We start from the raw sequence: 26,082 nt of genomic DNA, 5'->3' as shown, positions 1-26,082 counted from the left end.
TGACATCTTGTCCCCTATCCTTTGGATTGGGGATAAGATGTCCAGGGGCGGAGTGTCCCATTAAAATTGATTGGTGTCCCAGTACCGCATTTCATACGGTACTTATTTATCTATGGGTCCCCGTAGCCAGAGTCCCTAGGACTTAGTAATATCTGTTAGTCAGTCCGCCCCTAGTCGCCTCTATTACAGTGTATAGATTTCTAATTTGTCCATAGAATAATGTATATAGTATTATTTCTACATATAAATGGTTAATTACTTGTTTCCATGGTGTCGCAGGGCCTTCAGGTCATGTGAAGCGTTCCAAGCCTCCATTCTGGATGCGTTCCAGGCCTCACTTTGGTATCTCTAGCCTCATTTGGGGTTTTTGCAATGTACATAGATCCTGTGATGTAAGCAATCCCATGATACCATGTAAAGTGAGTGGCAGACGTTCGGGACCAATCAAAATCGCCACACCCCCTGCCCATATAAGGGAGTGGCGGCCATCTTATCCCTCTCTTGTTCCTGGGATAGCAAGCAAGCAAGACCTGTATAGCAGTAATCACAGTGTGTTAGGCCTGAGCCTTGCGGCAACGGCTGAATAATCTAAATTATAGAGTGTGCCATCCCCTAAGCACTCTGCAGTATCACCGGACCCAATATTTCCCCTAAATCCAGACGGATCTGCACATCACTCCCTAAATTCAGAGACTATAAGTTTAATGCAAGGTCCGCAACTTCTGCCAGTCGCTAAGCAACCTAAGAACTGTTATATGAGACTGTTACTACACATTGGATATTGCAAGCACTGCAGTAAAGTTATTCAAGTTCAAGTTAAATCCGCTTGTGGACCTTCAGTCATTTCATTGCACCTATCGCTTCTGGAAGGGCGGCGATAGGCCGGAGCATAGATTCAGCATACCAGCCCTCACCGTGGCATCACGAGTGACCGGATTAATATTAACCCCTCATATACCAACCTCATACCATCCCTACCATACACCCCCCAAGGGCTACCACAATTGCAAGCTAGTACACTAGAAACAGTCCCATTAATTTGCCTTATTCATGGTTATAGTACATTGTAGGCTTACCAAGTTTTGAAGAACTTCAAGCTCAACTTCAGTTCTTTCACAGTCTTTCTCAACATGGACAACTGTCTTTTTTGGTTCACCAGAGACTCAGAATCTAAATTTGTCTGAATATTCAGATGGGTGCTTTCCCAAGTCTTCAAGAGAAACAACAAAAATATGGGCATTTTCTTAGATTTGCAGATATAGAGAGGTTGGGAATTGCTTCTAAGGATTGTGGATTGAGGAGCACTGGTAAAAAAAAAATGTATACATTGTGTTGTGCCTAGATTAAATTTTGTTTGGCGGGATGGAGGGGTAGCCCCCCCAAATTTTTGACCTGGGGTCCCAGGCAACTACCACATACACTGCATTCACACCTACAGGATGTGGATATAGTTGAATGTTATGGCAGAGTAGGGAGCCATTCTCTATAGAAGCATATAAAGAACTCAGAAGGAGGCACTGCTATATGAACTAATGGCCTATGCTTAAATGGGTATTCCAGGAAAAAACTTTTATATATATGTATATATATATATATATATATATATATATATATATATATATATATATATATATATATATCTCAACTGGCTCCAGAAAGTTAAACAGATTTTTAAATTACTTCTATTAAAAAATCTTAATCCTTCCAATAATGATCAGCTGCTGAAGTTGAGTTGTTGTTTTCTGTCTGGCAACAGTGCTCTCTGCTGACATCTCTGCTTGTCTCAGGAACTGCACAGAGTAGAAGAGGTTTGCTATGGGGGTTTGCTTCTAAACTGGGCGGTTCTCGAGACACGTGCCATCAGAGAGCACTTAGACAGAAAAGAACAACTCGTCAGGCTTCCAACGGAGGGAAGAAACGCTGCCAGGTAAGTATCTATGTGAGTGTGTGTCTCTGTCTGTGTGTGTGTTTGTCTCTGTCTGTCTATCTGTCTATGTGTGTGCGTGTGTCTGTATGTGTCTATGTGTGTGTCTGTCTGTCTGTGTATGTCTGTCTGTGTGTGTCTGTCTATGAGTGTGTCTGTCTGTTGTGTGTCTGTCTGTTGTGTGCATCTGTGTCTGTCTGTGTGTGTGCCTGGGGGGGGAAGGGACGACGACAATGCTTCCTAATGTGGGGAAACTGCGCTACCCTAATAATGTGGGGAATCTATGCTACGTAATGTGAGGAAACTGTGCTTTTTAATGTGGGGAGTCTATGCTACCTAATGTGGAAAACTATGCTACCTAATGTGGGGAATCTATGCTACCTAATGTGGGGAATCTATGCTACCTAATGTGGGGAAACTATGCTACCTAATGTGGAAAACTATGTTAGCTAATGTAGGGAATCTATGCTACCTAATGTGGAGAAACTGCTACCTAATGGTCCTATCCACTGCTGAAAAAAAAAAAACTACAAAATGACCCAAAAGGGGGCTATGAGGCCAAAACAATACAATTAACCAAACCCCAAGGCTGTAGCCTGGGGTGCAAAACACCTCAATTTTTCCCCCCTAAAACCTAACTTTTAATAGTGTATATCTAAAAAAGTAACAATTCCAGAAAGTGATAGTTAAAAAATGCAATGTCTCATGGGAGGATAATAGTTATTGGAGCAGCATGGCTTCCAGTATACAGGGCTCTGCAGAAGCCCAAACTTCCCAATTGTGACACTAATTAAAACACAAAATTGCCGCCTCTACATGTTTCGCCGTCACACGGCGTTCTCAAGAGGCAATGTGTGGCAACATGTGTGGATGTTGCCACACATTGCCTCTTGAGAACGCCGTGTGACGGCGAAACATGTAGAGGTGGCAATTTTGTGTTTTTAATTAGTGTCACAATTGGGAAGTTTGGGCTTCTGCAGAGCCCTGTATACTGGAAGCCATGCTGCTCCAATAACTATTATCCTCCCATGAGACATTGCATTTTTTAACTATCACTTTCTGGAATTGTTACTTTTTTAGATATACACTATTAAAAGTTAGGTTTTAGGGGGGAAAAATTGAGGTGTTTTGCACCCCAGGCTACGGCCTTGGGGTTTGGTTAATTCTATCCACTGCTGCACCCCGGCGCTTTTCCGCCTGGCGCCTGCATCTGTGGAGTCAGAGCAGCATGGGGAGGAATGTTGCGTTGGTGCGCAACGCGATGTCACGAAGCTGACGCCGCCTTCACGGAAGGAGCAGAAGGATCCATCACCAGCGGTCGGATGGAGGTATCATCAAAATGTAAGTAAATAATTATATGTGAAGGGAGGGGGTGTAATTGAGGGGAGGGAGGGTGGGGAAGGAGTGGGTGTAATTAAGGGGGGGGTGTAATTGGTGGAGGGAGAGAGCCGGGTGTAATTAAGAGGGGGTGTAATTGGGGGAGGGAGGGAGCGGGGTGTAATTAAGGGGGGGTGTAATTAAGGGGGGGTGTGCCAAACAAAGGGTCTGCCCCGGGTGCCAAATTCTCTAGGTACGCCCCTGCTGGGAAATAATGTAAGTCATAGAGTATATTAATAAGGGTGAGTGCGATGCACAACAAAGAACCCCTCACTCACCATTCAACAGACGACTTCAAGTTCAATGTTGGATGGACCCGACGTGGCTACAGGAACAGTTTGGGGTGCTCAGAGGCGACTGACGGCGGTTTCGTGCCACTGTGCTTCTTCCAGCCTCGCCCTTAAGAAGCGCAGTTGCAAAAAAGTGCTGGCAGTCTCCTCGGGAACGCCCAAGCTGTTCCTGTAGCCGAGTTTGGGCCGTCCAGCGTTGGAACTTGAAATTGTCTGTTGAGCGGTGAGTGCGGAGTTCTTTGTTGTGCATTGCACTCTTATCAATAAATTCACTGAAGGAGGCCACATTGCCGGTCCAGCACAAGCAGCATGATACAGTGATATCCTTACACTAGCCATGCCAAGCCCCCACTACACAGGATAGGGGCTTCTCCACTTACTGTGGGAATGGGGTTAATTGAGTATAACATTTTATTATTTTTGTAGGCACAAAGGTGGACACTAGTGAGGTGTGGGGGAACAAACAAGAGAAAATGTATACTGTGTCGTATTGTAGGGCATAAAGGAGCTATTATTACTTAGCCCTATACATTATTATTTTATGTGGAGCCCAAACGGGGTTATTATTAGTTTTTTGGGGGTACTACTGGTTTGTTGAGGCACAAAGGGGGGGTACAAATGTTTTGGGAGACATAAAAATTGGGAAGCACTCAGACGGATCCCTCCAAGGAACAGCACAGGATAGTGCCGGCGCACAAACTCCAAAGGTAAAAACTGTTTTATTTTACACTGCATGCAACGCGTTTCGCTGGACAACCAGCTTCATCAGGCCTGATGAAGCTGGTTGTCCAGCGAAAAGTGTTGCATGCCGTGTAAAATAAAACAGTTTTTTACCTTTGGATATTGTGCGCTGGCTCTATCCTATGCTGTTCCTTGGAGGGATCCGTCTGAGTGCTTCACCTGTGTTGCCAGGAGCGGCTGCCGAGCTTCGCCCGTTGAGGGTATATTCTACGTTCACACCATAGTTGTACTTGGTCGGAGTACAACTTTCCTCGGTGAGCATAACTGCTTTGCAATTTCATATCGTACATGTTACGTTGTCACACCAGGAGCGCTCTCCCGTATGTTTTTAGTTGCCGATAAAAATTGGGAAGTCAACTATCACTTTGGGAGGGACACAAATTTAGTATTACAGTACACAATGTACCTGTTGGTCACTATTACTTTGGGGCATTATTACTATGTGAGGAATAATATTACTGTGTGGGGGCAGAAAGTCCAGTAGATCACAATTATTGTAGGGCATAAAGGAGCCTTATTATTACTTAGCCCTATACATTATTATTTTGTGGTGCACAACTTGGGACACTAGTACTTGTGGAACGCAAAAAAGTGCTCTAGCATTGTGTAGAGGACCCTGAAAGGGGCATTAAAGGAGGCAACTGGATGGGATGCTGGATGCCATTATACTGTATTCACTAGTATCTGGTCATTATTTAGTGATTTCATTATTTCGATGTATGGTATCATACATAGAGCTGAACTGCTTTATCTAAGCAAGGAGCCTTATAAGGGAATCCATCAAAAAAGCACCATGCAAAATGAAGCATTATACAGTACCTTTTGAAGTCAATAGACTTTCTATGTAATGCATGGGTATGAGGGCCCTCCAGAGGTATGTTTTTGTATACACAATAAATATTATGCTAAATAATCAGGGTCTTAAAGGGTACCTCTCATCAAAAAAACTTTTGATATATTATAGATTAATGTATGCAGAATAAGTTTACAATTGCATGTTATTACAAAATATCCTTCGTTCTATTTAATTTTCCACTTTGAAGAAATGACCACTAGGGGTCTCCCTACCAGTCCTGGCAGCAAGCATTTCAGACTCATGCTGGAGTCCTAAACACTACGAGCTGCCAGTCTGCTTTGTTCACAAAGGAGAACACTCAGAGCTGCCAGCCTGCTTTGCTCACAGCCTGTTTGGCTGTGAACAAAGCAGGCTGGCAGCTCTGAGTGTTTAGGACTCCAGCATGAGTCAGAAATGCTTGCTGACAGGACTGATCGGGAAAAATACAATAGAAAGAAGCATATTTTTCATTAACATGCTATCGGAAAGTTATTCAACATTCATTAATCTAAAATATATCAAAAGTTTATTTGATGAGAGGTACCCTTTTAAACCAGAGAAACCCATAAATTCCCATAAATTCCCTCAAGTGACATTTTAACCCATTAAGGACCGTTTAGGATAAATTAACCTTACCTTACGGTCAAACCAAGCATCAGAAACCTTCTTGTGATGATCTGCCAATTCCTTGTACTGTTGTCGTAATTTATCCAGGTCTCCGGGGAGTTGTGTTGCCACCGATTTGTTAACCTCAACATTTACCTCACATCCCAACTTTTGCTGCAGAAGATGTTCTCGCTCCTAAAGTAGTAACACAAGTGATAAATTTAAAGGGGTATTCCAGGAAAAAACATGAGATATGTGTATATATATATATATATATATATATATATATATATATATACTGGCTCCAATAAGTTAAACAGATTTGTAAATTGCTTCTATTAAAAAATCTTAATCCTTCCAATAATTATCAGCTACTGAAGTTGAGTTGTTCTTTTCTGCTTGGCAACAGTGCTCTCTGCTGACATCTCTGCTTGTCTCGGGAACTGCACAGAGTAGAAGAGGTTTGCTATGGGGATTTGCTTATACCCTGAACAGTTCCCGAGACAGGTGTCATCAGAGACCACTTAGACAGAAAAGAACAACTCAACTTCAGCAGCTCATAAGTACTGAAAGGATTTAGATTTTTTTTTTATAGAAATAATTTACAAATCTGTTTAACTTTCTGGAGCCAGTTGATATATAATTCCCTGGATAACCCCTTTAATGATGCTAAAAGAGTTTACAGATTTATTTATTTTTCTTCTTAATTAGTTTTTTTTTTTTTAAAGATTTTTTTAAATGATTGGAAGCAAAAGGTGAAAATAGAGCAGCATCTCTGGTCAGACAGGCTGTTCCAGGAATGACTATGAACTGGTCAGTCATAGATAGTAGAACCTGTTGGACCATGCAGGCCAGTTCTGTCAGTTTTACAAATAAAAAAAACTGCCTTTTAAAGGAATAGTTGAGGAAAAATTGTGCTACCGTATATACTCGAGTATAAGCCGAGTTTTTTCAGCACGCTTTTTTGTGCTGAAAACGCCCCCCTCGGCTTATACTCGAGTGAACTCTCCGCCTGTCAATCCCTTCTCAGTGGTTTTCAACCTGCGGACCTCCAGATGTTGCAAAACTACAACTCCCAGCATGCCCGGACAGCCATCGGCTGTCCGGGCATGCTGGGAGTTGTAGTTTTGAAACCTCTGGAGGTCCGCAGGTTGAAGACCACTGCGGCCTTCGTCATCATCCAGACCCCCCTTTAGTTTTCTACTCACCTCCCCTCGGTGGGAAGGAAGGGTGAGCTGGTCCGGGCCATTTATGCTGCAGGGACCGTCCGGTGGGGAGGGTTAGTTATTCCGGGCTGTACATTTTCCCCGGGGGCCCTCTTCTCCGCTCCGGGCCGGCCCCGGACTAGTGACGTTGCCTTGACGATGACGCACAGGGACGCGCATGAACATCCCTGTGCGTAGTCGTCAAGGCAACATCACTAGTCCGGGGCCGGCCAAGAGCGGAGAAGAGGGCCTCCCGGTGAAGATGGACAGCCCAGAACGACTATCCCTCCCCACCGGACGGTCCCTGTCGATGGCTGTCCGGGCATGCCGGGAGTTGTAGTTTTGCAACATCTGGAGGTCCGCAGGTTGAAGACCACTGATGAAGGGATTGACAGGTGGTGATGATGAAGGGGGGGGGGGGATGATGACGGTGGTCTGAATACAGGGGGGATGATGTATTTCCCACTCTAGGCTTATAGTCAAGTTAATAACTTTTCCTGGGTTTTTGGGGTGAAATTAGGGGCCTCGGCTTATATTCAGGACGGCTTATACTTGAGTATATACGGTATGTGTCAGTTATTATTATTTATTATTATAAATTCCCTACAAAGTTTTAGACAAAGTATTCCAAGCAGTGGTGTACAAAGAAGTGAGAGGGCCATAGGGGAAAGAGTGGGTTTTGCCTAAAGGGTCTGCTGTCTGTCTCCCCCCCCCCCCCCCCCCCCCCCCTTGCCCTGTACATGACCCTTTGGCCAATTTTCTACCTCCTTGTTTGCTAACAATGCAGTTTATCTGGAAAGTAGAGTTACTATAAGTGGTATTGACTCTTCTCCTACAGAAACTATATATTAATTTGCTCAGCGCCACTTTCTCTATAGCCCGCGGCCAGTAGACACTGAACAGGTTAGTGACAGATTTGCTTTAAAGGGGTACTCCACTGGAACACATAATTTTTTTTTTTTAAATCAACTGGTGCCAGAAAGTTAAACAGATTTGTAAATTACTTCTATACAATAAAAAAAAATAAAAAAAATTGTAATCCTTTCAGTACTTATTAGCTGCTGCATGATCCACAGGAAGTTCTTTCTTTTTGAATTTCCTTTCTGTCTGACCACAGTGCTCTCTGCTGACACCTCTGTCCATGTCTGGAACTGTCCAGAGCAGGATAGGTGTTACGCCTAGCGCTCCGGGTCCCCGCTCCTCCCCGGAGCGCTCACGGCGTCTTTCTCCCTGCAGCTCCCCGGTCAGCGCTGACCGGGAGCGCTGCTCTGCCATGCCCGTTGGGGATGCGATTCGCACAGCGGGACGCGCCCGCTCGCGAATCGCATCCCAGGTCACTTACCCGTTCCCGTCTCCTGCGGTCATGTGCTGGCGCGCGCGGCTCCGCTCTCTAGGGCGCGCGCGCGCCAGCTCCCTGAGACTTAAAGGGCCAGTGCACCAATGATTGGTGCCTGGCCCAATTAGCTTAATTGCTTCCCACCTGTTCCCTGGCTATATCTAGTCTCCTCCCTTGCACTCCCTTGCCGGATCTTGTTGCCCTTGAGCCTAGTGAAAGCGTTTTGTGTGTTTATACCCTGTGTACCAGAACTTCTGCTATCTCCCCTGACTACGAACCTTGCCGCCTGCCCCCGACCTTCTGCTACGTCCGACCTTGCTTCTGCCTACTCCCTTGTACCTCGCCTATCTTCAGCAGTCAGAGAGGTGAGCCGTTGCTAGTGGATACGACCTGGTCACTACCGCCGCAGCAAGACCATCCCGCTTTGCGGCGGGCTCTGGTGAAAACCAGTAGTGACTTAGAACCGGTCCACTAGCACGGTCCTCGCCATCCCTCTCTGGCACAGAGGATCCACCTCCTACCAGCCGGGATCGTGACAGTCCGTTGCTAGTGGATACGACCTGGTCACTACCGCCGCAGCAAGACCATCCCGCTTTGCGGCGGGCTCTGGTGAAAACCAGTAGTGACTTAGAACCGGTCCACTAGCACGGTCCTCGCCATCCCTCTCTGGCACAGAGGATCCACCTCCTACCAGCCGGGATCGTGACAGTAGATCCGGCCATGGATCCCGCTGAAGTTCCTCTGCCAGTTGTCGCTGACCTCCCTACGCTGGTCGCCCAGCAAGCTCGTCAGATCGCCCAGCAGTCGCAACAGATAGCGCAACAAGATCACCAGCTGTCGTACTTGACCACCATGACACAGCAACTCCAGTCACAACTACAGCAAGTACAGTCGCAGCTACAGCAGCAACAACCATCTCCTCCGCCAGCTCCAGCACCCCTTCCGCGGCGAGTGGCCGCTCCTAGCCTCCGCCTGTCCTTGCCGGACAAATTTAATGGGGACTCTAAGTTTTGCCGTGGCTTTCTTTCGCAATGTTCCTTGCACTTAGAGATGATGTCGGATCAGTTTCCTACTGAAAGGTCTAAGGTGGCTTTCGTAGTCAGCCTTCTGTCTGGAAAAGCCCTGTCATGGGCCACACCGCTCTGGGACCGCGATGACCCCGTCACTGCCTCTGTACACTCCTTCTTCTCGGAAATTCGAAGTGTCTTTGAGGAACCTGCCCGAGCCTCTTCTGCTGAGACTGCCCTGCTGAACCTGGTCCAGGGTAATTCCTCCGTTGGCGAGTACGCCATACAATTCCGTACTCTTGCTTCTGAACTATCCTGGAATAATGAGGCTCTCTGCGCGACCTTTAAAAAAGGCCTATCCAGCAACATTAAAGATGTTCTGGCCGCACGAGAGACTCCTGCTAACCTGCATGAACTCATTCATCTAGCCACTCGCATTGACATGCGTTTTTCTGAGAGGCATCAAGAGCTCCGCCAGGAAAAAGACTTAGATCTCTGGACACCTCTCCCACAGTCTCCACTGCAATCTGCGCCTAGGCCTCCCGCCGAGGAGGCCATGCAAGTGGATCGGTCTCGCCTGACCCTGGAAGAGAGGAATCGCCGTAAGGAAGAGAATCTTTGTCTGTACTGTGCCAGTACTGAACATTTTTTGGTGGATTGCCCAATCCGTCCTCCACGTCTGGGAAACGCACGCTCGCACTCAGCTCTCGTGGGTGTGGCGTCTCTTGATGCCAAGTCGGCTTCTCCACGTCTCACGGTACCTGTTCGGATTTCCACTTCTGCCAGCTCTCCCCTCTCAGCCGTGGCCTGCCTGGACTCTGGAGCTTCTGGGAATTTTATTCGGGAGTCCTTTGTGAATAAATTCCGCATTCCGGTGACCCGTCTTGTCAAGCCACTCCACATTTCCGCGGTCAACGGAGCCAGGTTGGATTGCACCGTGCGTTACCGCACGGAGCCCCTCCTAATGTGCATCGGACCTCATCACGAGGAGATTATATTTTTTGTCCTTCCTAATTGTTCTTCTGAAGTTCTCCTTGGACTACCCTGGCTTCAACACCATTCCCCAACCCTGGATTGGTCCACTGGGGAGATCAAGAGTTGGGGTCCCTCTTGTTCCAAGGACTGCCTTCTACCGGTTCCCAGTACTCCCTGCCGTGACCCTGTGGTTCCTCCTGTATCCGGTCCCCCTAAGGTCATTAAGGACTCTGCCTGCCACAGGAAATGCCCCTCCCCCCCTCCCAGTTCCATCAGGCAAGCTTCTGTGTCCCCTCATGGCCCTCGTCCTGGTGTCACACTGCCCCGTGCCAGGTCTCGCCCTCTGCCCTCTCTCCCCATTCCTACTCCTGCGGTTCTGCCTGCCGTTGAGGAATCCCTCCATCCTTTCCCGGTGTCCTCATCCCAGGGGAGGCAGTTACCCGATAAAGAGAAGGGGAGACCTAAGGGGGGGGGTACTGTTACGCCTAGCGCTCCGGGTCCCCGCTCCTCCCCGGAGCGCTCACGGCGTCTTTCTCCCTGCAGCTCCCCGGTCAGCGCTGACCGGGAGCGCTGCTCTGCCATGCCCGTTGGGGATGCGATTCGCACAGCGGGACGCGCCCGCTCGCGAATCGCATCCCAGGTCACTTACCCGTTCCCGTCTCCTGCGGTCATGTGCTGGCGCGCGCGGCTCCGCTCTCTAGGGCGCGCGCGCGCCAGCTCCCTGAGACTTAAAGGGCCAGTGCACCAATGATTGGTGCCTGGCCCAATTAGCTTAATTGCTTCCCACCTGTTCCCTGGCTATATCTAGTCTCCTCCCTTGCACTCCCTTGCCGGATCTTGTTGCCCTTGAGCCTAGTGAAAGCGTTTTGTGTGTTTATACCCTGTGTACCAGAACTTCTGCTATCTCCCCTGACTACGAACCTTGCCGCCTGCCCCCGACCTTCTGCTACGTCCGACCTTGCTTCTGCCTACTCCCTTGTACCTCGCCTATCTTCAGCAGTCAGAGAGGTGAGCCGTTGCTAGTGGATACGACCTGGTCACTACCGCCGCAGCAAGACCATCCCGCTTTGCGGCGGGCTCTGGTGAAAACCAGTAGTGACTTAGAACCGGTCCACTAGCACGGTCCTCGCCATCCCTCTCTGGCACAGAGGATCCACCTCCTACCAGCCGGGATCGTGACAATAGGTTTGCAATGGGGATTTGCTACTGTTCTGGACAGTTCCTAAAATGGACAGAGGTGTCGGCAGAGAGCACTGTGGTCAGACAGAAAGGAAGTTCAAAAAGAAAATAACTTCCTGTGGATCATAAAGCAGCTGATAAGTACTGGAAGGATTAAGATTTTTTTTAACAGAAGTAATTTACAAATCTGGTTAACTTTCAGGCATTAGTTGATTTAATTTTTTTTTCCAGTGGAGTACCCCTTTAAGCATTTTTTGGCATATCTGCCGAGTAAGGGATGGTTAACTCTTGTTTCCCAATTTCTGGCCACCACATGGTCCATTTGCTTTAATGGAAGGTAGCCACACCTGCATGGCCGTTTCCTTGAAGTCTATTGAAGTTATGGTTATGGCCAAACAGGTAATTGAGCTATATTCAGGAAAGAACCATGCAAGAAGTTTTTTATTCTAATAGATGGAGGGTGCTAGGGGTGGTACCCGTATCACTTATGTATATAGTTTATTCTCTGGATATGCTACAAATGCTAAAGATGGGGAGACATCTTTAAAGGGGTTATCCAGGAAAAATCTGGCTCCAGAAAGTTAAACAGATTTGTAAATTACTTCTATTAAAAAATCTTAATCCTTTCAGTACTTATGAGCTTCTGAAGTTGAGTTGTTCTTTTCTGTCTAAGTGCTCTCTGATGACACCTGTCTTGGGAACCGCCCAGTGTAGAAGAAAATCCCCATAGCAAACCTCTTCTAAACTGGGTGGTTATCTAGACAGGTGTCATCAGGGAGCACTTAGACAGAAAAGAACAACTCAACTTCAGAAGCTCATAAGTACTGAAAGGATTAAGATTTTTAATAGAAGTAATTTACATATCTGTTTAACTTTCTGGAGCCAGTTGATATATAAAAAAAAAGTTTTTTCCTGGATAACCCCTTTAAAGACGACTTGCCAGCAGATAGGTATGTTTGTAAGAACTGAAAGTAATGTATCGGAGAGGCTCTTTTAAAACTAAACACCAATAAAGACCTGAGCCTGCCAAACTGTCACCTATACCCATAGCTGCATTGAGGGGGCGGGGTGTGACATCATGAGGGGGCGGGGTTATGACATCACAGGCTCCCGGCGCCGGCTCCAGCGCTCGGAACAGTTTGTTCCAAACGTTGAGCAGCGGAGTATCCCTTTAAAGAGGACATGGGCTGGATGTACCTGTGTTGTTGCCATACATCATTGTATAGGTGAAGAGATTCCTTCCACTATTCCTTTGTTTTTTTTCTGTTATGAACGAGCAGGCTAAGGATGAACATAACTGTAGACATTTTTTAGGAGGTAAAAATAAATACAAATGCTAATATTAAATGTAGATTATGATACCTCTGTGTGGGTCTTCCTAAGGTTCTCCAACTCGTTGCTTAAGATCTGCACCTCTACCTCCAGACACCGTCTCTGCATATCCAGATCACCACTGGTTGCCTTTAGTTTTTTTATATCAGCTTCTATAGTACGTCGTGTAGCTAATTCAGCATCGTACCTAAAGATTTAATCGGAAACCAATTGAAAGCTTAAAGGGGTATTCCAGGCAAAAACTTTTTTTTATATATCAACTGGCTCCGGAAAGTTAAACAGATTTGTAAATTACTTCTATTAAAAAATCTTAATCCTTCCAATAGTTATTAGCTTCTGAAGTTGAGTTGCTGTTTTCTGTCTAACTGCTCTCTGATGACTCACGTCCCGGGAGCTGTGCAGTTCCTATGGGGATATTCTCCCATCATGCACAGCTCCCGTGACGTGACATAATCATTGAACAGTTAGACAGAAAACTTCAGAAGCTAATAACTATTGGAAGGATTAAGATTTTTGAATAGAAGTAAATTACAAATCTGTTTAACTTTCCGGAGCCGGTTGATATATATATATAAAAAAAAAGTTTTTGCCTGGAATACCCCTTTAAACATCCACTGGAAATATTTACTGGGCTCAAAACACAGTCAAAGGGGTATTCCAGGAAAAAAACTTTCCTGGAATAGAAAAGAAAGTTAAACAGATTTGTAAATGACTTCTTTTAAAAAATGTTAATCCTTCCAATAATTATCAGCTGCTGAAGTTGAGTTGTTCTTTTCTGTCTGGCAACAGTGCTCTCTGCTGACATCTCTGCTTGTCTCGGGAACTGCACAGAGTAGAAGAGGTTTGCTATGGGGATTTGCTTCTACTCTAGGCAGTTGCTGAGACACGTGTCATCAGAGAGCACTTAGACAGAAAAGAACAACTCAACTTCAGCAGCTCATAAGTATTGAAAGGATAAAAAAATAATAATAGAAGTAATTTCCAAATCTTTTAACTTTCTGGAGCCAGCTGATATATATAAAAAAGCTTTTTCCTGGATAACCCCATTTAAATGAGCTATAAATAAATGTAAAATATCAATGATATATTGTTTTGTGTATACAGCTCCCACGTAGTTACAGGGTGCAAACAAATCCTGTTTTTATAATGTCTACTTTTTTTCTGTCAAAAAGCTGGAATCACTACTGTTGCTAAAAAAAACAAAAACAAAAGTCTTGGGGTGCATATTTAGCAGAGATGGGTGTGGAATGTTTTCATGGGGGAAATGAATACCGTATTTTTCGCCGTATAAGACGCACTTTTTCTTCCCCAAAACTGGGGGGAAAAGTCGGTGCGTCTTATACGGCGAATACACCCCTATCGCGGGGGTCCCTGCGGCCATCAACGGCCGGGACCCGCGGCTAATACAGGACATCACCGATCGCGGGTGATGCCCTGTATTAACCCTTCAGACGCGGCGATCAAAGCTGACCGCCGAATCTGAAGGGAAAGTGACACTAACCGGGCTGTTCAGTCGGGCTGTTCGGGACCGCCCGAACAGCCCGACTGAATAGCCGGGTTAGTGCTTACAGGACACCGGGAGGGACCTTACCTGCTTCCTCGGTGTCTTCTCCGTTCAGGGATCCCCTGTATGGCCGGCGCTCTCCTTCCTCGTCATCAGGTCATCGCGTACGTGCGTCGGCGTGCGTAACGACGTGATGGCGGCGACGGAGAGCGAGGATACCCGGCCGGCAGCAGAGACGTTCCGGAGCGACGGGGACACAGCGACAGCGATGGAGCGACATCCAGGGCAGCGGTGACGGGTTCGGAGCGGCGGGGACACGTGAGTATTAACTCCTATGCAGTGGTCTTCAATCTGCGGACCTCCAGATGTTGCTAAACTACAACTCCCAGCATGCCCGGACAGCCAACGGCTGTCCGGGCATGCTGGGAGTTGTAGTTTTGCAACATCTGGAGGTCCACAGGTTGAAGACCACTATTGGGTTCAAAATCTTTATTTTTTTAGATTTTGCACCTATAAATTGGGTGCGTCTTATACGCCGGTGCGTCCTATAGGGCGAAAAATACAGTGTATATATTATATGCTTCCATGTGCACCTAAAATAAAAATCCTGCATACTCACCTCCCCTGCGGTTACCACAGTCTTCTCCTTCCTCCTTTCAATAATATTTCGTATTGGTAAGAACTGCCCGGTCATCTTACTTAGTACAGTGACCCCCCGACCTACGATGGCCCCGACATACGATCATTTCAACATACGATGGCCTCTCAGAGGCAGCATCAACATACGATGCTTTTGTATGTCGGGGCCATCACATAAACGGCTATCCGGCAGCGCAGACTGCTTCAGCTGCCACCGGATAGCCGTTTACGGTGCCCAGTGTGGTCCGCTGACGATCACTTACCTGTCCTCGGGGCTCCGGCGCGTCCTCTTCGGGATCCCCTGCATCGTTGGCGCTCTCCATCGTCGTCATCACGTCGCTGCGCACGCCGTCCCGTCATCCAATAGGAGCGCCGTACGTAACGTCATGATGGCGGCGACGGAGAGCGCGGATGCCGGGGAAGCAGAGGCCTTGCAGGAGCGTCGGGACACCTCAGGGACGCAGCGACAGCGATGGAAGGCGACATCCCGGGCAGTGGTGGCGATCGGTGACGGTCCGGAGCGGCGGGGACATGTGAGTACAACTTCCTATACCAGTGGTCTACAACCTGCGGACCTCCAGATGTTGCAAAACTACAACACCCAGCATGCCCGGACAGCCAACGGCTGTCCGGGCATGCTAGGTGTTGTAGTTTTGCAACATCTGGAGGTCCGCAGGTTGTAGACCACTGTCCTATACTTTACATTGCACGGATCCCTCAACATGCGATGGTTTCAACAAACAATGGTCCGTTTGGAACGCATTACCATCGTATGTTGAGGGAAGGAGAAACAAGAGAACCGCAGCAAGAACTGGAAGACTTGTTCATCACCAGGGAGCGGGGGTAGGTGAGTATATGGGCTTTTTATTTGGACTGCACAGAGAGGCATATAACATACATTTACTCTTCCCCATTTTAATTTATATATTGGGAGTTACGTAAAGCCAATGTAAATTCATGGGTTTCGGTAATGATAAATAATTTTAATGTAAACGCACAGCCATCAATTTTGAAAACAGGACCGGACCTTGTCTATGTAGGAGAATCTTTGTACCTAAATAATTGTGATAAAATCCAACATCACAAGGGAATAGTGAGGGAGCATTTAGGTAGCAATTAGTGTCAAAAGGCCTTAGTGTCAAATGGGTCCCAATGGCCCCTTTACCTGAAAAGAGGATACTATTATAAGGGTGGGTTCACACCACGATTTTCTTTACAGTTTTTGGATAAGTTTTTTTTTTTTTTTTTTTAAACCGTATGCAACCGTACAGCAAACCGTGCCATAGACTTTCCATTCAAAACCGTATGCACCATATTGCATACGGTTGTCTCCGTTTTTCACAGTTTTTCACGTTTTTTTTATCTTTTTTTTTTCTGGACAGAAAACTGTGGCCTACCATGGTTTTTGGTCCAGGTGAAAAACCGTATTGACCAGTATACGTTTTTTTTTTTTAACATGGGAGTCAATGGGAACCGTACAGACCTGTATGTGCGTACGGTTCCATCCAGTTTTTACCATACGGTTTTTGACTTTTTTTTTTTCTTGGAATTTCAATCAAACAAGTGAAACTTTATTCATAATGGAGTGAAAAGTTAAAAAACGTATACGTTTTTTTTTCTTCTTAAAAAACGGATGCAACCGGACGTCATTTTTCAAACCGTATACAGATAAACATTGGTACACACGTTTTGATACAGTTTAGTCAGGTTTTGAGGAATCAGTTTTTTTTTTTTAAATCAAAAACCTGATAAAAAAAAAACTGTATTGCAAAAACGTGGTGTGAACCCACCCTTATAAATAAAACCTGTAGGTGGGGGACCGGTTACATATGGTACATTGGGCTCAGAAACTTCAGGATACTCCTTAACATCAACAGTTCTATTTAATTAAAAGGAAAAACAAAAACAAAGAAAACCATTGATTATCTCCAAGCCCAGTCATGCAGAGCGCGGACCGCGCAGCAGACAACCAGTGATGTAACCGATGCCCTTGAGAAAAAGCTACGAGAAGACAATGAACGCTCACTTAGCTCTGAAGCCGTCTGCTGCTAATCTTGTGTTCTCGATCTTTAAGTACAGCTCCGGGTTACTCAGCTTCATGCGGTTTATCTTGAAGATACAAAAAAGATTTCAGAAGTTATGTAAAAAAAAAATTCATTCAGTTGTTGTAGCTAAAATATTATGAATGCTGGACCGGTTGGGATATTTTCTTGATCCATGTCGAGCTCCCACAACTAGGGTTCGACCGATTATCGGTATGGCTGATATTATTGGCAGATAATCACGATTTTGGGCATTATCGGTATCGGCAATTACCTTGCCGATAAGCCGATAATGCCCCGCCCCCCCCACACCGCCACCACCACACCGCGACCGCCCCCACGACCCACCGCATCGCCCCCCCCCCCCCCCACGTAGTGCTGGGCGGTATACCGGTATGAAAGAATACCATTTTTTTTTCTCCCACGGTATGGATTTTTGCCTATACCGCTATACCGGTCGGGCCCCTCCCCCACCCTCCGAGTCCATAAAAAAAATTAAACTTACCCGTAATGGGGGTGGTCCGGGCCATCCATCCTTCCTGTAGTGTCCGGTGGCATTCCGGGTGGAGGGTGAACCGGTACGGGCTGCCCTTCTTCTCCGGGGGTCCTCTTCTCCACTCCGGGCAGGCTACGGCCTAGTACGCTGCATAGACGCCGCTACGCCGTGACGTCAGGTGCGTCGCTGCGCAGCGGCGTCTATGCAGCGTTACTAGGCCGGAGCCTGCCCGGAGGGGAGAAGAGGACCCCCGGAGAAGGACAGCCCGGACCGGTTTACCCTCCACCCGGAATGCCGCCAGACACTACAGGAAGGATGGATGGCCCGGACCACCCTCCCCGGATGGTACCTGCAGCAACTGGGAAGGTGAGTCAGGGTTCTGGGATGGACAGGGGTCTGTATAATATACTATACCTACAGTAGGCCCTCCAGCTGTTGCAAAACTACAACTCCCAGCATGCCCGGACAGCCAATGGCTGTCCTGGCATGCTGGGAGTAGTAGTTTTGCAACAGCTGGAGGCACCCCTAGGCGCGGTGCGGTGTGGGGAGCGGTGGCGGTGATAGGTCTCAGGACCCCCGGACAGGCAGAGGGAGAGAAGCAGGTGGTGGCGGCGGCCTATAGCACCGCAAAAGCCACTGCAGTGCATTGATTTAAAGTGCCCGCTTTAAATCAATGATCTGCAGCGGTGTCGCAGGGGGATAAATAGCCGACAACTTATACCGGAATATTGGTATAAGTTATCGGCTATCGGCCCTAACCTCCCCCGATTATTGGTATCGGCCCTAAAAAACCGATATCGGTCGATCCCTACCCACAACCCTTTTTCTCTTTTATGAAGAAGCCATAAAATAAAGTAGAATTTTGAGTACCGGATTTCTTTCCCAACCAGGTGTTCCCCTATCGGGGCCTAGCATTATGATGGTGGACTTTGGTGATGTTGGGGTCTTGGACTGTGATAAGTCTTATTATGACAGTCCAAGACCCCAACATCACCATAGTCCACCATCATAATGCTAGGCCCCGATAGGGGAACACCCGGTTGGGAAAGAAATCCGGTACTCAAAATAGAGATAGAAAAATATAAAATTCAGCTTTATTTTATGGCTTCTTTATAAAAGAGAAAAAAGGGTTGTGGGAGCTCAACATGGATCAAGAAAATATCCCAACCGAGGATACTGTGTTACACACTACCCTATGTGTCAAATAATTATACCGAAAACCACAATACTATACAGTCCTACTATATATAGTATGCCATGATTAAGGGTCCTGTCTGACCCGAAACGCGTTGGTTTTATGGGCTGACCATGTGTCCTCAATAAAGAAATCCCGTTTTGCATCCTACCTCGCTGGACATCAAGTCTTTTGCTCCCAGTATTAGGCTGGAGGCACTGCTGGCTAGTCCGCGCTGAGTGTGGGGACTGCAGTGGAGGTGAGCCGTCTTGTCTATTTGAACTTTGTATACAGTCCTACTAGGTTGAGAATAGAAAAGGAATAAAGGAAAGGATATACAGTAGAATAAGTAAGATGTACTTTTTTTTTCCTGGTAAACTACCAGATCCCCGGTTTATCCCATTAAAGTCAATGGGATTCGTCGGGACCCGTGGTGTCAGCCATCACGCCCCCTCCCATAGACTGGCATTGAGAGGGCGGGGCGTGACGGCATGAGGTGGCGGGGATATGACGTCACAAGCTCCCGGCAACGGCTCCAGCATACGGAACAGTTTGTTCCAAACGCTGAGCAACCTAGTAGGACTGTATAGTATTGTTCTTCATAAAAGATCCAAGGGGGAAAAGGCACGTTAAAAAGCAATGCACTTTGACTGATTCTATATTACTTAGAAAATTAATATTCAAAAACACGTGTCCACCTCCTCAATCACTATATTACATGTGCACATCCAAAACCCTCCCAGGAAAGGCAAAAATCACTAAAGGTTCATTGCTACATGCATTCTTTTATTGCCAACAAGATGGTACATATTAGAAATCAGCATCTGTCAATTACAAAGTAACATATAGTTTTCTATTCATTGTTGTAATTAATTTTAGTAAATATATATATATATATATATATATATCAATGTGTGTACAAGCATAGGATAGGTAATTTAACCCTTACTCACCCCCATTTGCCAGGGTCAGGGTTTTTGTTTAAAGTCCCATACAAGTCTAGGGAAAATATATGTTACTGCATAACTTCCAAACGGCTGGAGATATTTCGATAATACTTGGTCACATGTTACTTATATATCCACTTAAAATATAGGATAGTTAATTTAACCTTTAACTACCCCCATATGTGAGGTTCAGGGTTTTTGTTTAAAGTCCCATGCAAATCAATGGGAAATGTTTGACTGTTGAGACCCAATTAGCTCCTAGCAGGCTATAACTACCCCTCCCCCTTATTACAATAATTAATTAAATAATAACTGACACAACAACAATTCAACTTTTTTATGGGTGGGGATCGGCCACAGCTTTATTTATAAAATTACTTATATAAATAACAATTTAACTGTAACAAAGACACCGATTGGCTTCTTACCAACCCGAGAGGTGCTGCCACACCGTCCTGTGTGGAGGTCTACCCCGGGTTGACCCAGCTTTCACCGTCTTCTTACCGCCAAGCTGTGATTTACAATAAACAGAGATACAAAAAAGGGAGGGAGGGAGGGCAAAACTCCGGGTCCTGGGCAGATTGAGGGGGGAAGGGAGGCACCACAGCTATAAATACCCAGGGGAGGGCCCCTGAAAGCCCGGGAAACTATTAAACCCCTGATTGGTGCACTCCTTCCCCCCCACCCATGGGACATACCACTATAGTTACCAACAAGTTTTTACAGGCGGGGGAGGGGGCTAAAAACCTTGCCTGTACATTTCTTAACCCCTTAACTGCTCACCAGTCAGGGGGCAAGCTAGTTATGTACAGCTTTCCCCTACAGTTCACACATAACTTCCGTACGGCTGGAGATATTTCAATAAAAGCTGGTAAACATATTACTTATATGTCAAATAAAAATATATAATAGTTAAATTAACCCTTACCTACACCCTTATATAAAAGATGGGTTTTTGTTTCAAGTCCCATGCAAGTAAATGGGACTTCTAGTACCAAACTCCACAAGCTCCGCTCTGCATCTCCTGGTGAATGTGTCAGTCCGGCTTGCAAGCTACACCACATATCACAAAGACACGCCCACTGTTTAAGCCTCACCCCTTTTATTATCTACCCTTTTTGGGCATCAGTCTGGCTTGCAAATCACGCCCAGTCCCACAAAGCCACGTCCCCTTCTATTTTCAGCTTACAGGATATGAGGTCGGGATATGAGGACGGGATATGAGGTCCAGATAGGAGGATGGGAAATGAGGTCCAGATAGGAGGTCTGGATATGAGGACGGGATATGAGGTTGAGATATGAGGACGGAATATGAGGACGGGATAGGAGGTCGAGATATAAGGATGGGATATGAGGTGAGGATATGAGGTCGAGATAGGAGGATGGGATAGGAGGTCAGGAAATGAGGACGGGATATGAGGGCGGGATAGGAGGTCGAGATATAAGGATGGGATATGAGGTGAGGATATGAGGTCGAGATAGGAGGATGGGATAGGAGGTCAGGAAATGAGGACGGGATATGAGGGCGGGATAGAAGGCCGAGATATGAGGTTGGGATATGAGGTCGAGATAGGAGTACGGGATAGGAGGTCGGGATATGAGGACGAGACAGGAGGTCGGGATATGAGGACGGGATAGGAGGTTGAGATATGAGGACGGGGATAGGAGGTCAGGATATTGTCACGATGCCGGCTGGCAGGTAGTGGATCCTCTGTGCCAGAGAGGGATTGGCGTGGACCGTGCTAGTGGACCGGTTCTAAGCCACTACTGGTTTTCACCAGAGCCCGCCGCAAAGCGGGATGGTCTTGCTGCGGCGGTAGTGACCAGGTCGTATCCACTAGCAACGGCTCACCTCTCTGGCTGCTGAAGATAGGCGCGGTACAAGGGAGTAGGCAGAAGCAAGGTCGGACGTAGCAGAAGGTCGGGGCAGGCAGCAAGGATCGTAGTCAGGGGCAACGGCAGAAGGTCTGGAAACACAGGCAAGGAACACACAAGGAACGCTTTCACTGGCACTAAGGCAACAAGATCCGGCAAGGGAGTGCAAGGGAAGTGAGGTAATATAGGGAAGTGCACAGGTGATTACCCTAATTGGAACCACTGCGCCAATCAGCGGCGCAGTGGCCCTTTAAATCGCAGAGACCCGGCGCGCGCGCGCCCTAGGGAGCGGGGCCGCGCGCGCCGGGACAGAACAGACGGGGAGCGAGTCAGGTAGGGGAGCCGGGGTGCGCATCGCGAGCGGGCGCTACCCGCATCGCGAATCGCATCCCGGCTGGCAGCGGGATCGCAGCGCCCCGGGTCAGAGGACGTGACCGGAGCGCTGCAGCGGAGAGAGTGAAGCGAGCGCTCCGGGGAGGAGCGGGGACCCGGAGCGCTCGGCGTAACAGTACCCCCCCCTTGGGTCTCCCCCTCTTCTTGGAGCCTGAGAACCTGAGGAGCAGACTTTTGTCAAGGATGTTGTCCTCAGGTTCCCAGGATCTCTCTTCAGGACCACAACCCTCCCAGTCTACTAAAAAAAAATTTTTCCCTCTGACCTTTTTGGCAGCCAAAATTTCCTTGACCGAGAAGACGTCCGAGGAGCCGGAAACAGGAGTGGGAGGAACAGATTTGGGAGAAAAACGGTTGAGGATGAGTGGTTTGAGAAGAGAGACGTGAAAGGCATTAGGGATACGAAGAGAAGGAGGAAGAAGAAGTTTATAAGAGACAGGATTAATTTGACACAAAATTTTGAAAGGACCAAGATAGCGTGGTCCCAACTTGTAGCTAGGGACACGGAAGCGGACATATTTAGCGGAGAGCCATACCTTGTCTCCAGGGGAAAAAACGGGGGGAGCTCTTCTTTTCTTATCCGCGAACCTCTTCATGCGTGAAGAAGCCTGTAAGAGAGAATTTTGGGTCTCTCTCCATATAATGGAAAGGTCACGAGAAATTTCATCCACAGCGGGCAGACCAGAGGGCAAGGGGGTAGGGAGGGGGGGAAGAGGGTGACGGCCGTACACCACGAAAAATGGGGATTTGGAGGAAGATTCAGAGACCCTGAAGTTATACGAGAATTCGGCCCATGGAAGGAGATCTGCCCAGTCATCCTGGCGGGAGGAAACAAAATGTCGCAAATAATCACCCAAGATCTGGTTAATTCTTTCTACTTGTCCATTGGACTGGGGATGATATGCAGAGGAAAAATTTAATTTAATCTTGAGTTGTTTACAGAGAGCCCTCCAGAATTTAGACACGAATTGGACACCTCTATCCGAGACAATCTGCGTAGGCAACCCGTGAAGACGAAAAATGTGTACAAAAAATTGTTTAGCCAACTGAGGCGCAGAAGGAAGACCAGGAAGAGGGATGAAATGTGCCATTTTGGAGAATCGATCAACGACCACCCAAATAACAGTGTTGCCACGGGAAGGGGGTAAATCAGTAATAAAATCCATAACAATCAGAGACCAAGGCTGTTCGGGGACAGGCAGAGGATGAAGAAAACCAGCGGGCTTCTGGCGAGGAGTCTTATCCCGGGCACAGATAGTGCAGGCTCGCACAAAGTCCCCAACATCCGTCTCCAGAGTCGGCCACCAATAGAAGCGGGAGATGAGTTGCACAGATTTCTTGATGCCCGCATGACCTGCGAGATGGGAGGAGTGACCCCATTTGAGGATTCCGAGGCGTTGGCGTGGAGAAACAAAGGTCTTCCCTGGAGGAGTCTGCCTGATGGAGGCAGGAGAAGTGGAGATCAGGCAGTCAGGTGGAATGATGTGTTGCGGAGGGAGATCAACTTCTGAGGCATCCGAGGAACGAGAGAGAGCATCGGCCCTAATGTTCTTATCGGCAGGACGAAAGTGAATCTCAAAATTAAATCGGGCAAAGAACAGAGACCACCGGGCCTGGCGAGGATTCAGCCGTTGGGCAGACTGGAGGTAGGAGAGGTTCTTGTGGTCGGTGTAGATAATAACAGGAGAACTTGATCCCTCCAGCAGATGCCTCCATTCCTCAAGTGCTAATTTAATGGCTAGAAGCTCTCGATCCCCGATGGAGTAGTTCCTCTCCGCTGGAGAGAAGGTCCTAGAGAAAAAACCACAAGTGACAGCATGCCCGGAAGAATTTTTTTTGTAGAAGAACAGCTCCAGCTCCCACTGAGGAGGCATCGACCTCCAATAGGAAGGGTTTGGAAGGGTCAGGTCTGGAGAGGACGGGAGCCGAAGAAAAGGCAGACTTGAGTCGTTTAAAGGCGTCTTCTGCTTGAGGAGGCCAGGACTTGGGATCAGCACTTTTTTTGGTTAAAGCCACGATAGGAGCCACAATGGTAGAAAAATGTGGAATAAATTGCCTGTAATAATTGGCGAACCCCAAAAAGCGTTGGATAGCACGGAGTCCGGAGGGGCGTGGCCAATCTAAGACGGCAGAGAGTTTGTCTGGATCCATCTGTAGTCCCTGGCCAGAGACCAAATATCCTAGAAAAGGAAGAGATTGGCATTCAAACAGACATTTCTCAATTTTGGCATAGAGTTGGTTGTCACGAAGTCTCTGAAGAACCATACGGACATGCTGGCGGTGTTCTTCTAGATTGGCAGAAAAAATTAGGATATCGTCCAGATATACAACAACACAGGAGTATAACAGATCACGAAAAATTTCATTGACAAAGTCTTGGAAGACGGCAGGGGCGTTGCACAGTCCAAAGGGCATGACCAGATACTCAAAGTGTCCATCTCTGGTGTTAAATGCCGTTTTCCACTCGTCCCCCTCTCTGATGCGGATGAGGTTATAGGCGCCTCTTAAGTCCAATTTAGTGAAGATGTGGGCACCTTGGAGGCGATCAAAGAGTTCAGAGATGAGGGGTAAGGGGTAGCGGTTCTTAACCGTGATTTTATTAAGACCGCGGTAGTCAATGCAAGGACGTAGGGAGCCATCTTTTTTGGACACAAAGAAAAATCCGGCTCCGGCAGGAGAGGAGGATTTACGGATAAAGCCCTTCTTTAGATTCTCCTGGACGTATTCGGACATGGCAAGAGTCTCTGGGGCAGAGAGAGGATAAATTCTGCCCCGGGGTGGAGTAGTGCCCGGGAGGAGGTCGATAGGGCAATCATAAGGCCTGTGAGGAGGTAGTGTCTCAGCTTGTTTTTTGCAGAAAACATCCGCGAAGTCCATATAGGCCTTAGGGAGACCGGTTACTGGAGGAACCACAGAGTTACGGCAAGGGTTACTGGGAACCGGTTTTAGACAGTTCTTGGAACAAGAGGACCCCCAACTCTTGATCTCCCCAGTGGACCAATCCAGGGTAGGGGAATGAAGTTGAAGCCAGGGAAGTCCAAGGAGAATTTCCGAGGTGCAATTGGGGAGGACCAAAAGTTCAATCCTCTCATGATGAGATCCGATGCTCATAAGAAGGGGCTCCGTGCGGAAACGTATGGTACAGTCCAATCTTTCATTATTTACACAATTGATGTAGAGGGGTCTGGCGAGACTGGTCACCGGGATGTTGAACCTGTTGACGAGAGAGGCCAAAATAAAATTTCCTGCAGATCCAGAGTCCAAGAAGGCCACAGCAGGGAAGGAGAAGGCAGAGGCAGACATCCGCACAGGCACAGTAAGACGTGGAGAAGCAGAGTAGACATCAAGGACTGTCTCACCTTTGTGCGGAGTCAGTGTACGTCTTTCCAGGCGGGGAGGACGGATAGGACAATCCCTCAGGAAGTGTTCGGTACTAGCACAGTACAGGCAGAGGTTCTCCATACGGCGTCGTGTCCTCTCTTGAGGTGTCAGGCGAGACCGGTCGACCTGCATAGCCTCCACGGCGGGAGGCACAGGAACAGATTGCAGGGGACCAGAGGAGAGAGGAGCCGAGGAGACGAAACGCCTCGTGCGAACAGAGTCCATATCTTGGCGGAGTTCCTGGCGCCTTTCAGAAAAACGCATGTCAATGCGAGTGGCTAGGTGAATGAGTTCATGTAGATTAGCAGGGATTTCTCGTGCGGCCAGAACATCTTTAATGTTGCTGGATAGGCCTTTTTTGAAGGTCGCGCAGAGGGCCTCATCAAATTTATCCGGCAAGGATAAGCGTATCCCAGGAGCGGCCACTCGCTGCGGAGGAGGTGCAGGAGCTGGCGGAGGAGATGACTGCTGAAGCTGTGGTAGTAACTGTTGTAGCATAACGGTCAGTTGAGACAGCTGTTGGCCTTGTTGCGCTATCTGTTGTGACTGCTGGGCGACCACCGTGGTGAGGTCAGCGACAACTGGCAGAGGAACTTCAGCGGGATCCATGGCCGGATCTACTGTCACGATGCCGGCTGGCAGGTAGTGGATCCTCTGTGCCAGAGAGGGATTGGCGTGGACCGTGCTAGTGGACCGGTTCTAAGCCACTACTGGTTTTCACCAGAGCCCGCCGCAAAGCGGGATGGTCTTGCTGCGGCGGTAGTGACCAGGTCGTATCCACTAGCAACGGCTCACCTCTCTGGCTGCTGAAGATAGGCGCGGTACAA

At 47.6% G+C, this 26,082-nt stretch overlaps 1 protein-coding gene across 1 annotated transcript in view; it reads right to left on the bottom strand.

The window, feature by feature from the left end:
* Positions 1 to 1,076: 1,076 nt before the first annotated feature.
* Positions 1,077 to 26,082, bottom strand: part of LOC130310624 (keratin, type I cytoskeletal 18-like) — a gene marked incomplete at its 3' end in the record, with an annotated part of 45,795 nt that continues 20,789 nt past the window's right edge. The window contains exons 3-6 of the mRNA XM_056552408.1: positions 16,977 to 17,059; positions 12,838 to 12,994; positions 5,804 to 5,968; positions 1,077 to 1,210 (exon numbers count right to left, since the gene is read on the bottom strand). Coding sequence (XP_056408383.1) covers positions 1,077 to 1,210; positions 5,804 to 5,968; positions 12,838 to 12,994; positions 16,977 to 17,059 — 539 coding nt within the window. The remainder of the gene's footprint in view (positions 1,211 to 5,803; positions 5,969 to 12,837; positions 12,995 to 16,976; positions 17,060 to 26,082) is intronic.

The sequence above is a fragment of the Hyla sarda genome, unplaced genomic scaffold (assembly GCF_029499605.1).
Source record: "Hyla sarda isolate aHylSar1 unplaced genomic scaffold, aHylSar1.hap1 scaffold_1578, whole genome shotgun sequence".
Taxonomy (NCBI): Eukaryota; Metazoa; Chordata; class Amphibia; order Anura; family Hylidae; genus Hyla; species Hyla sarda.
This window is presented reverse-complemented; position numbering and strand designations above follow the sequence as displayed.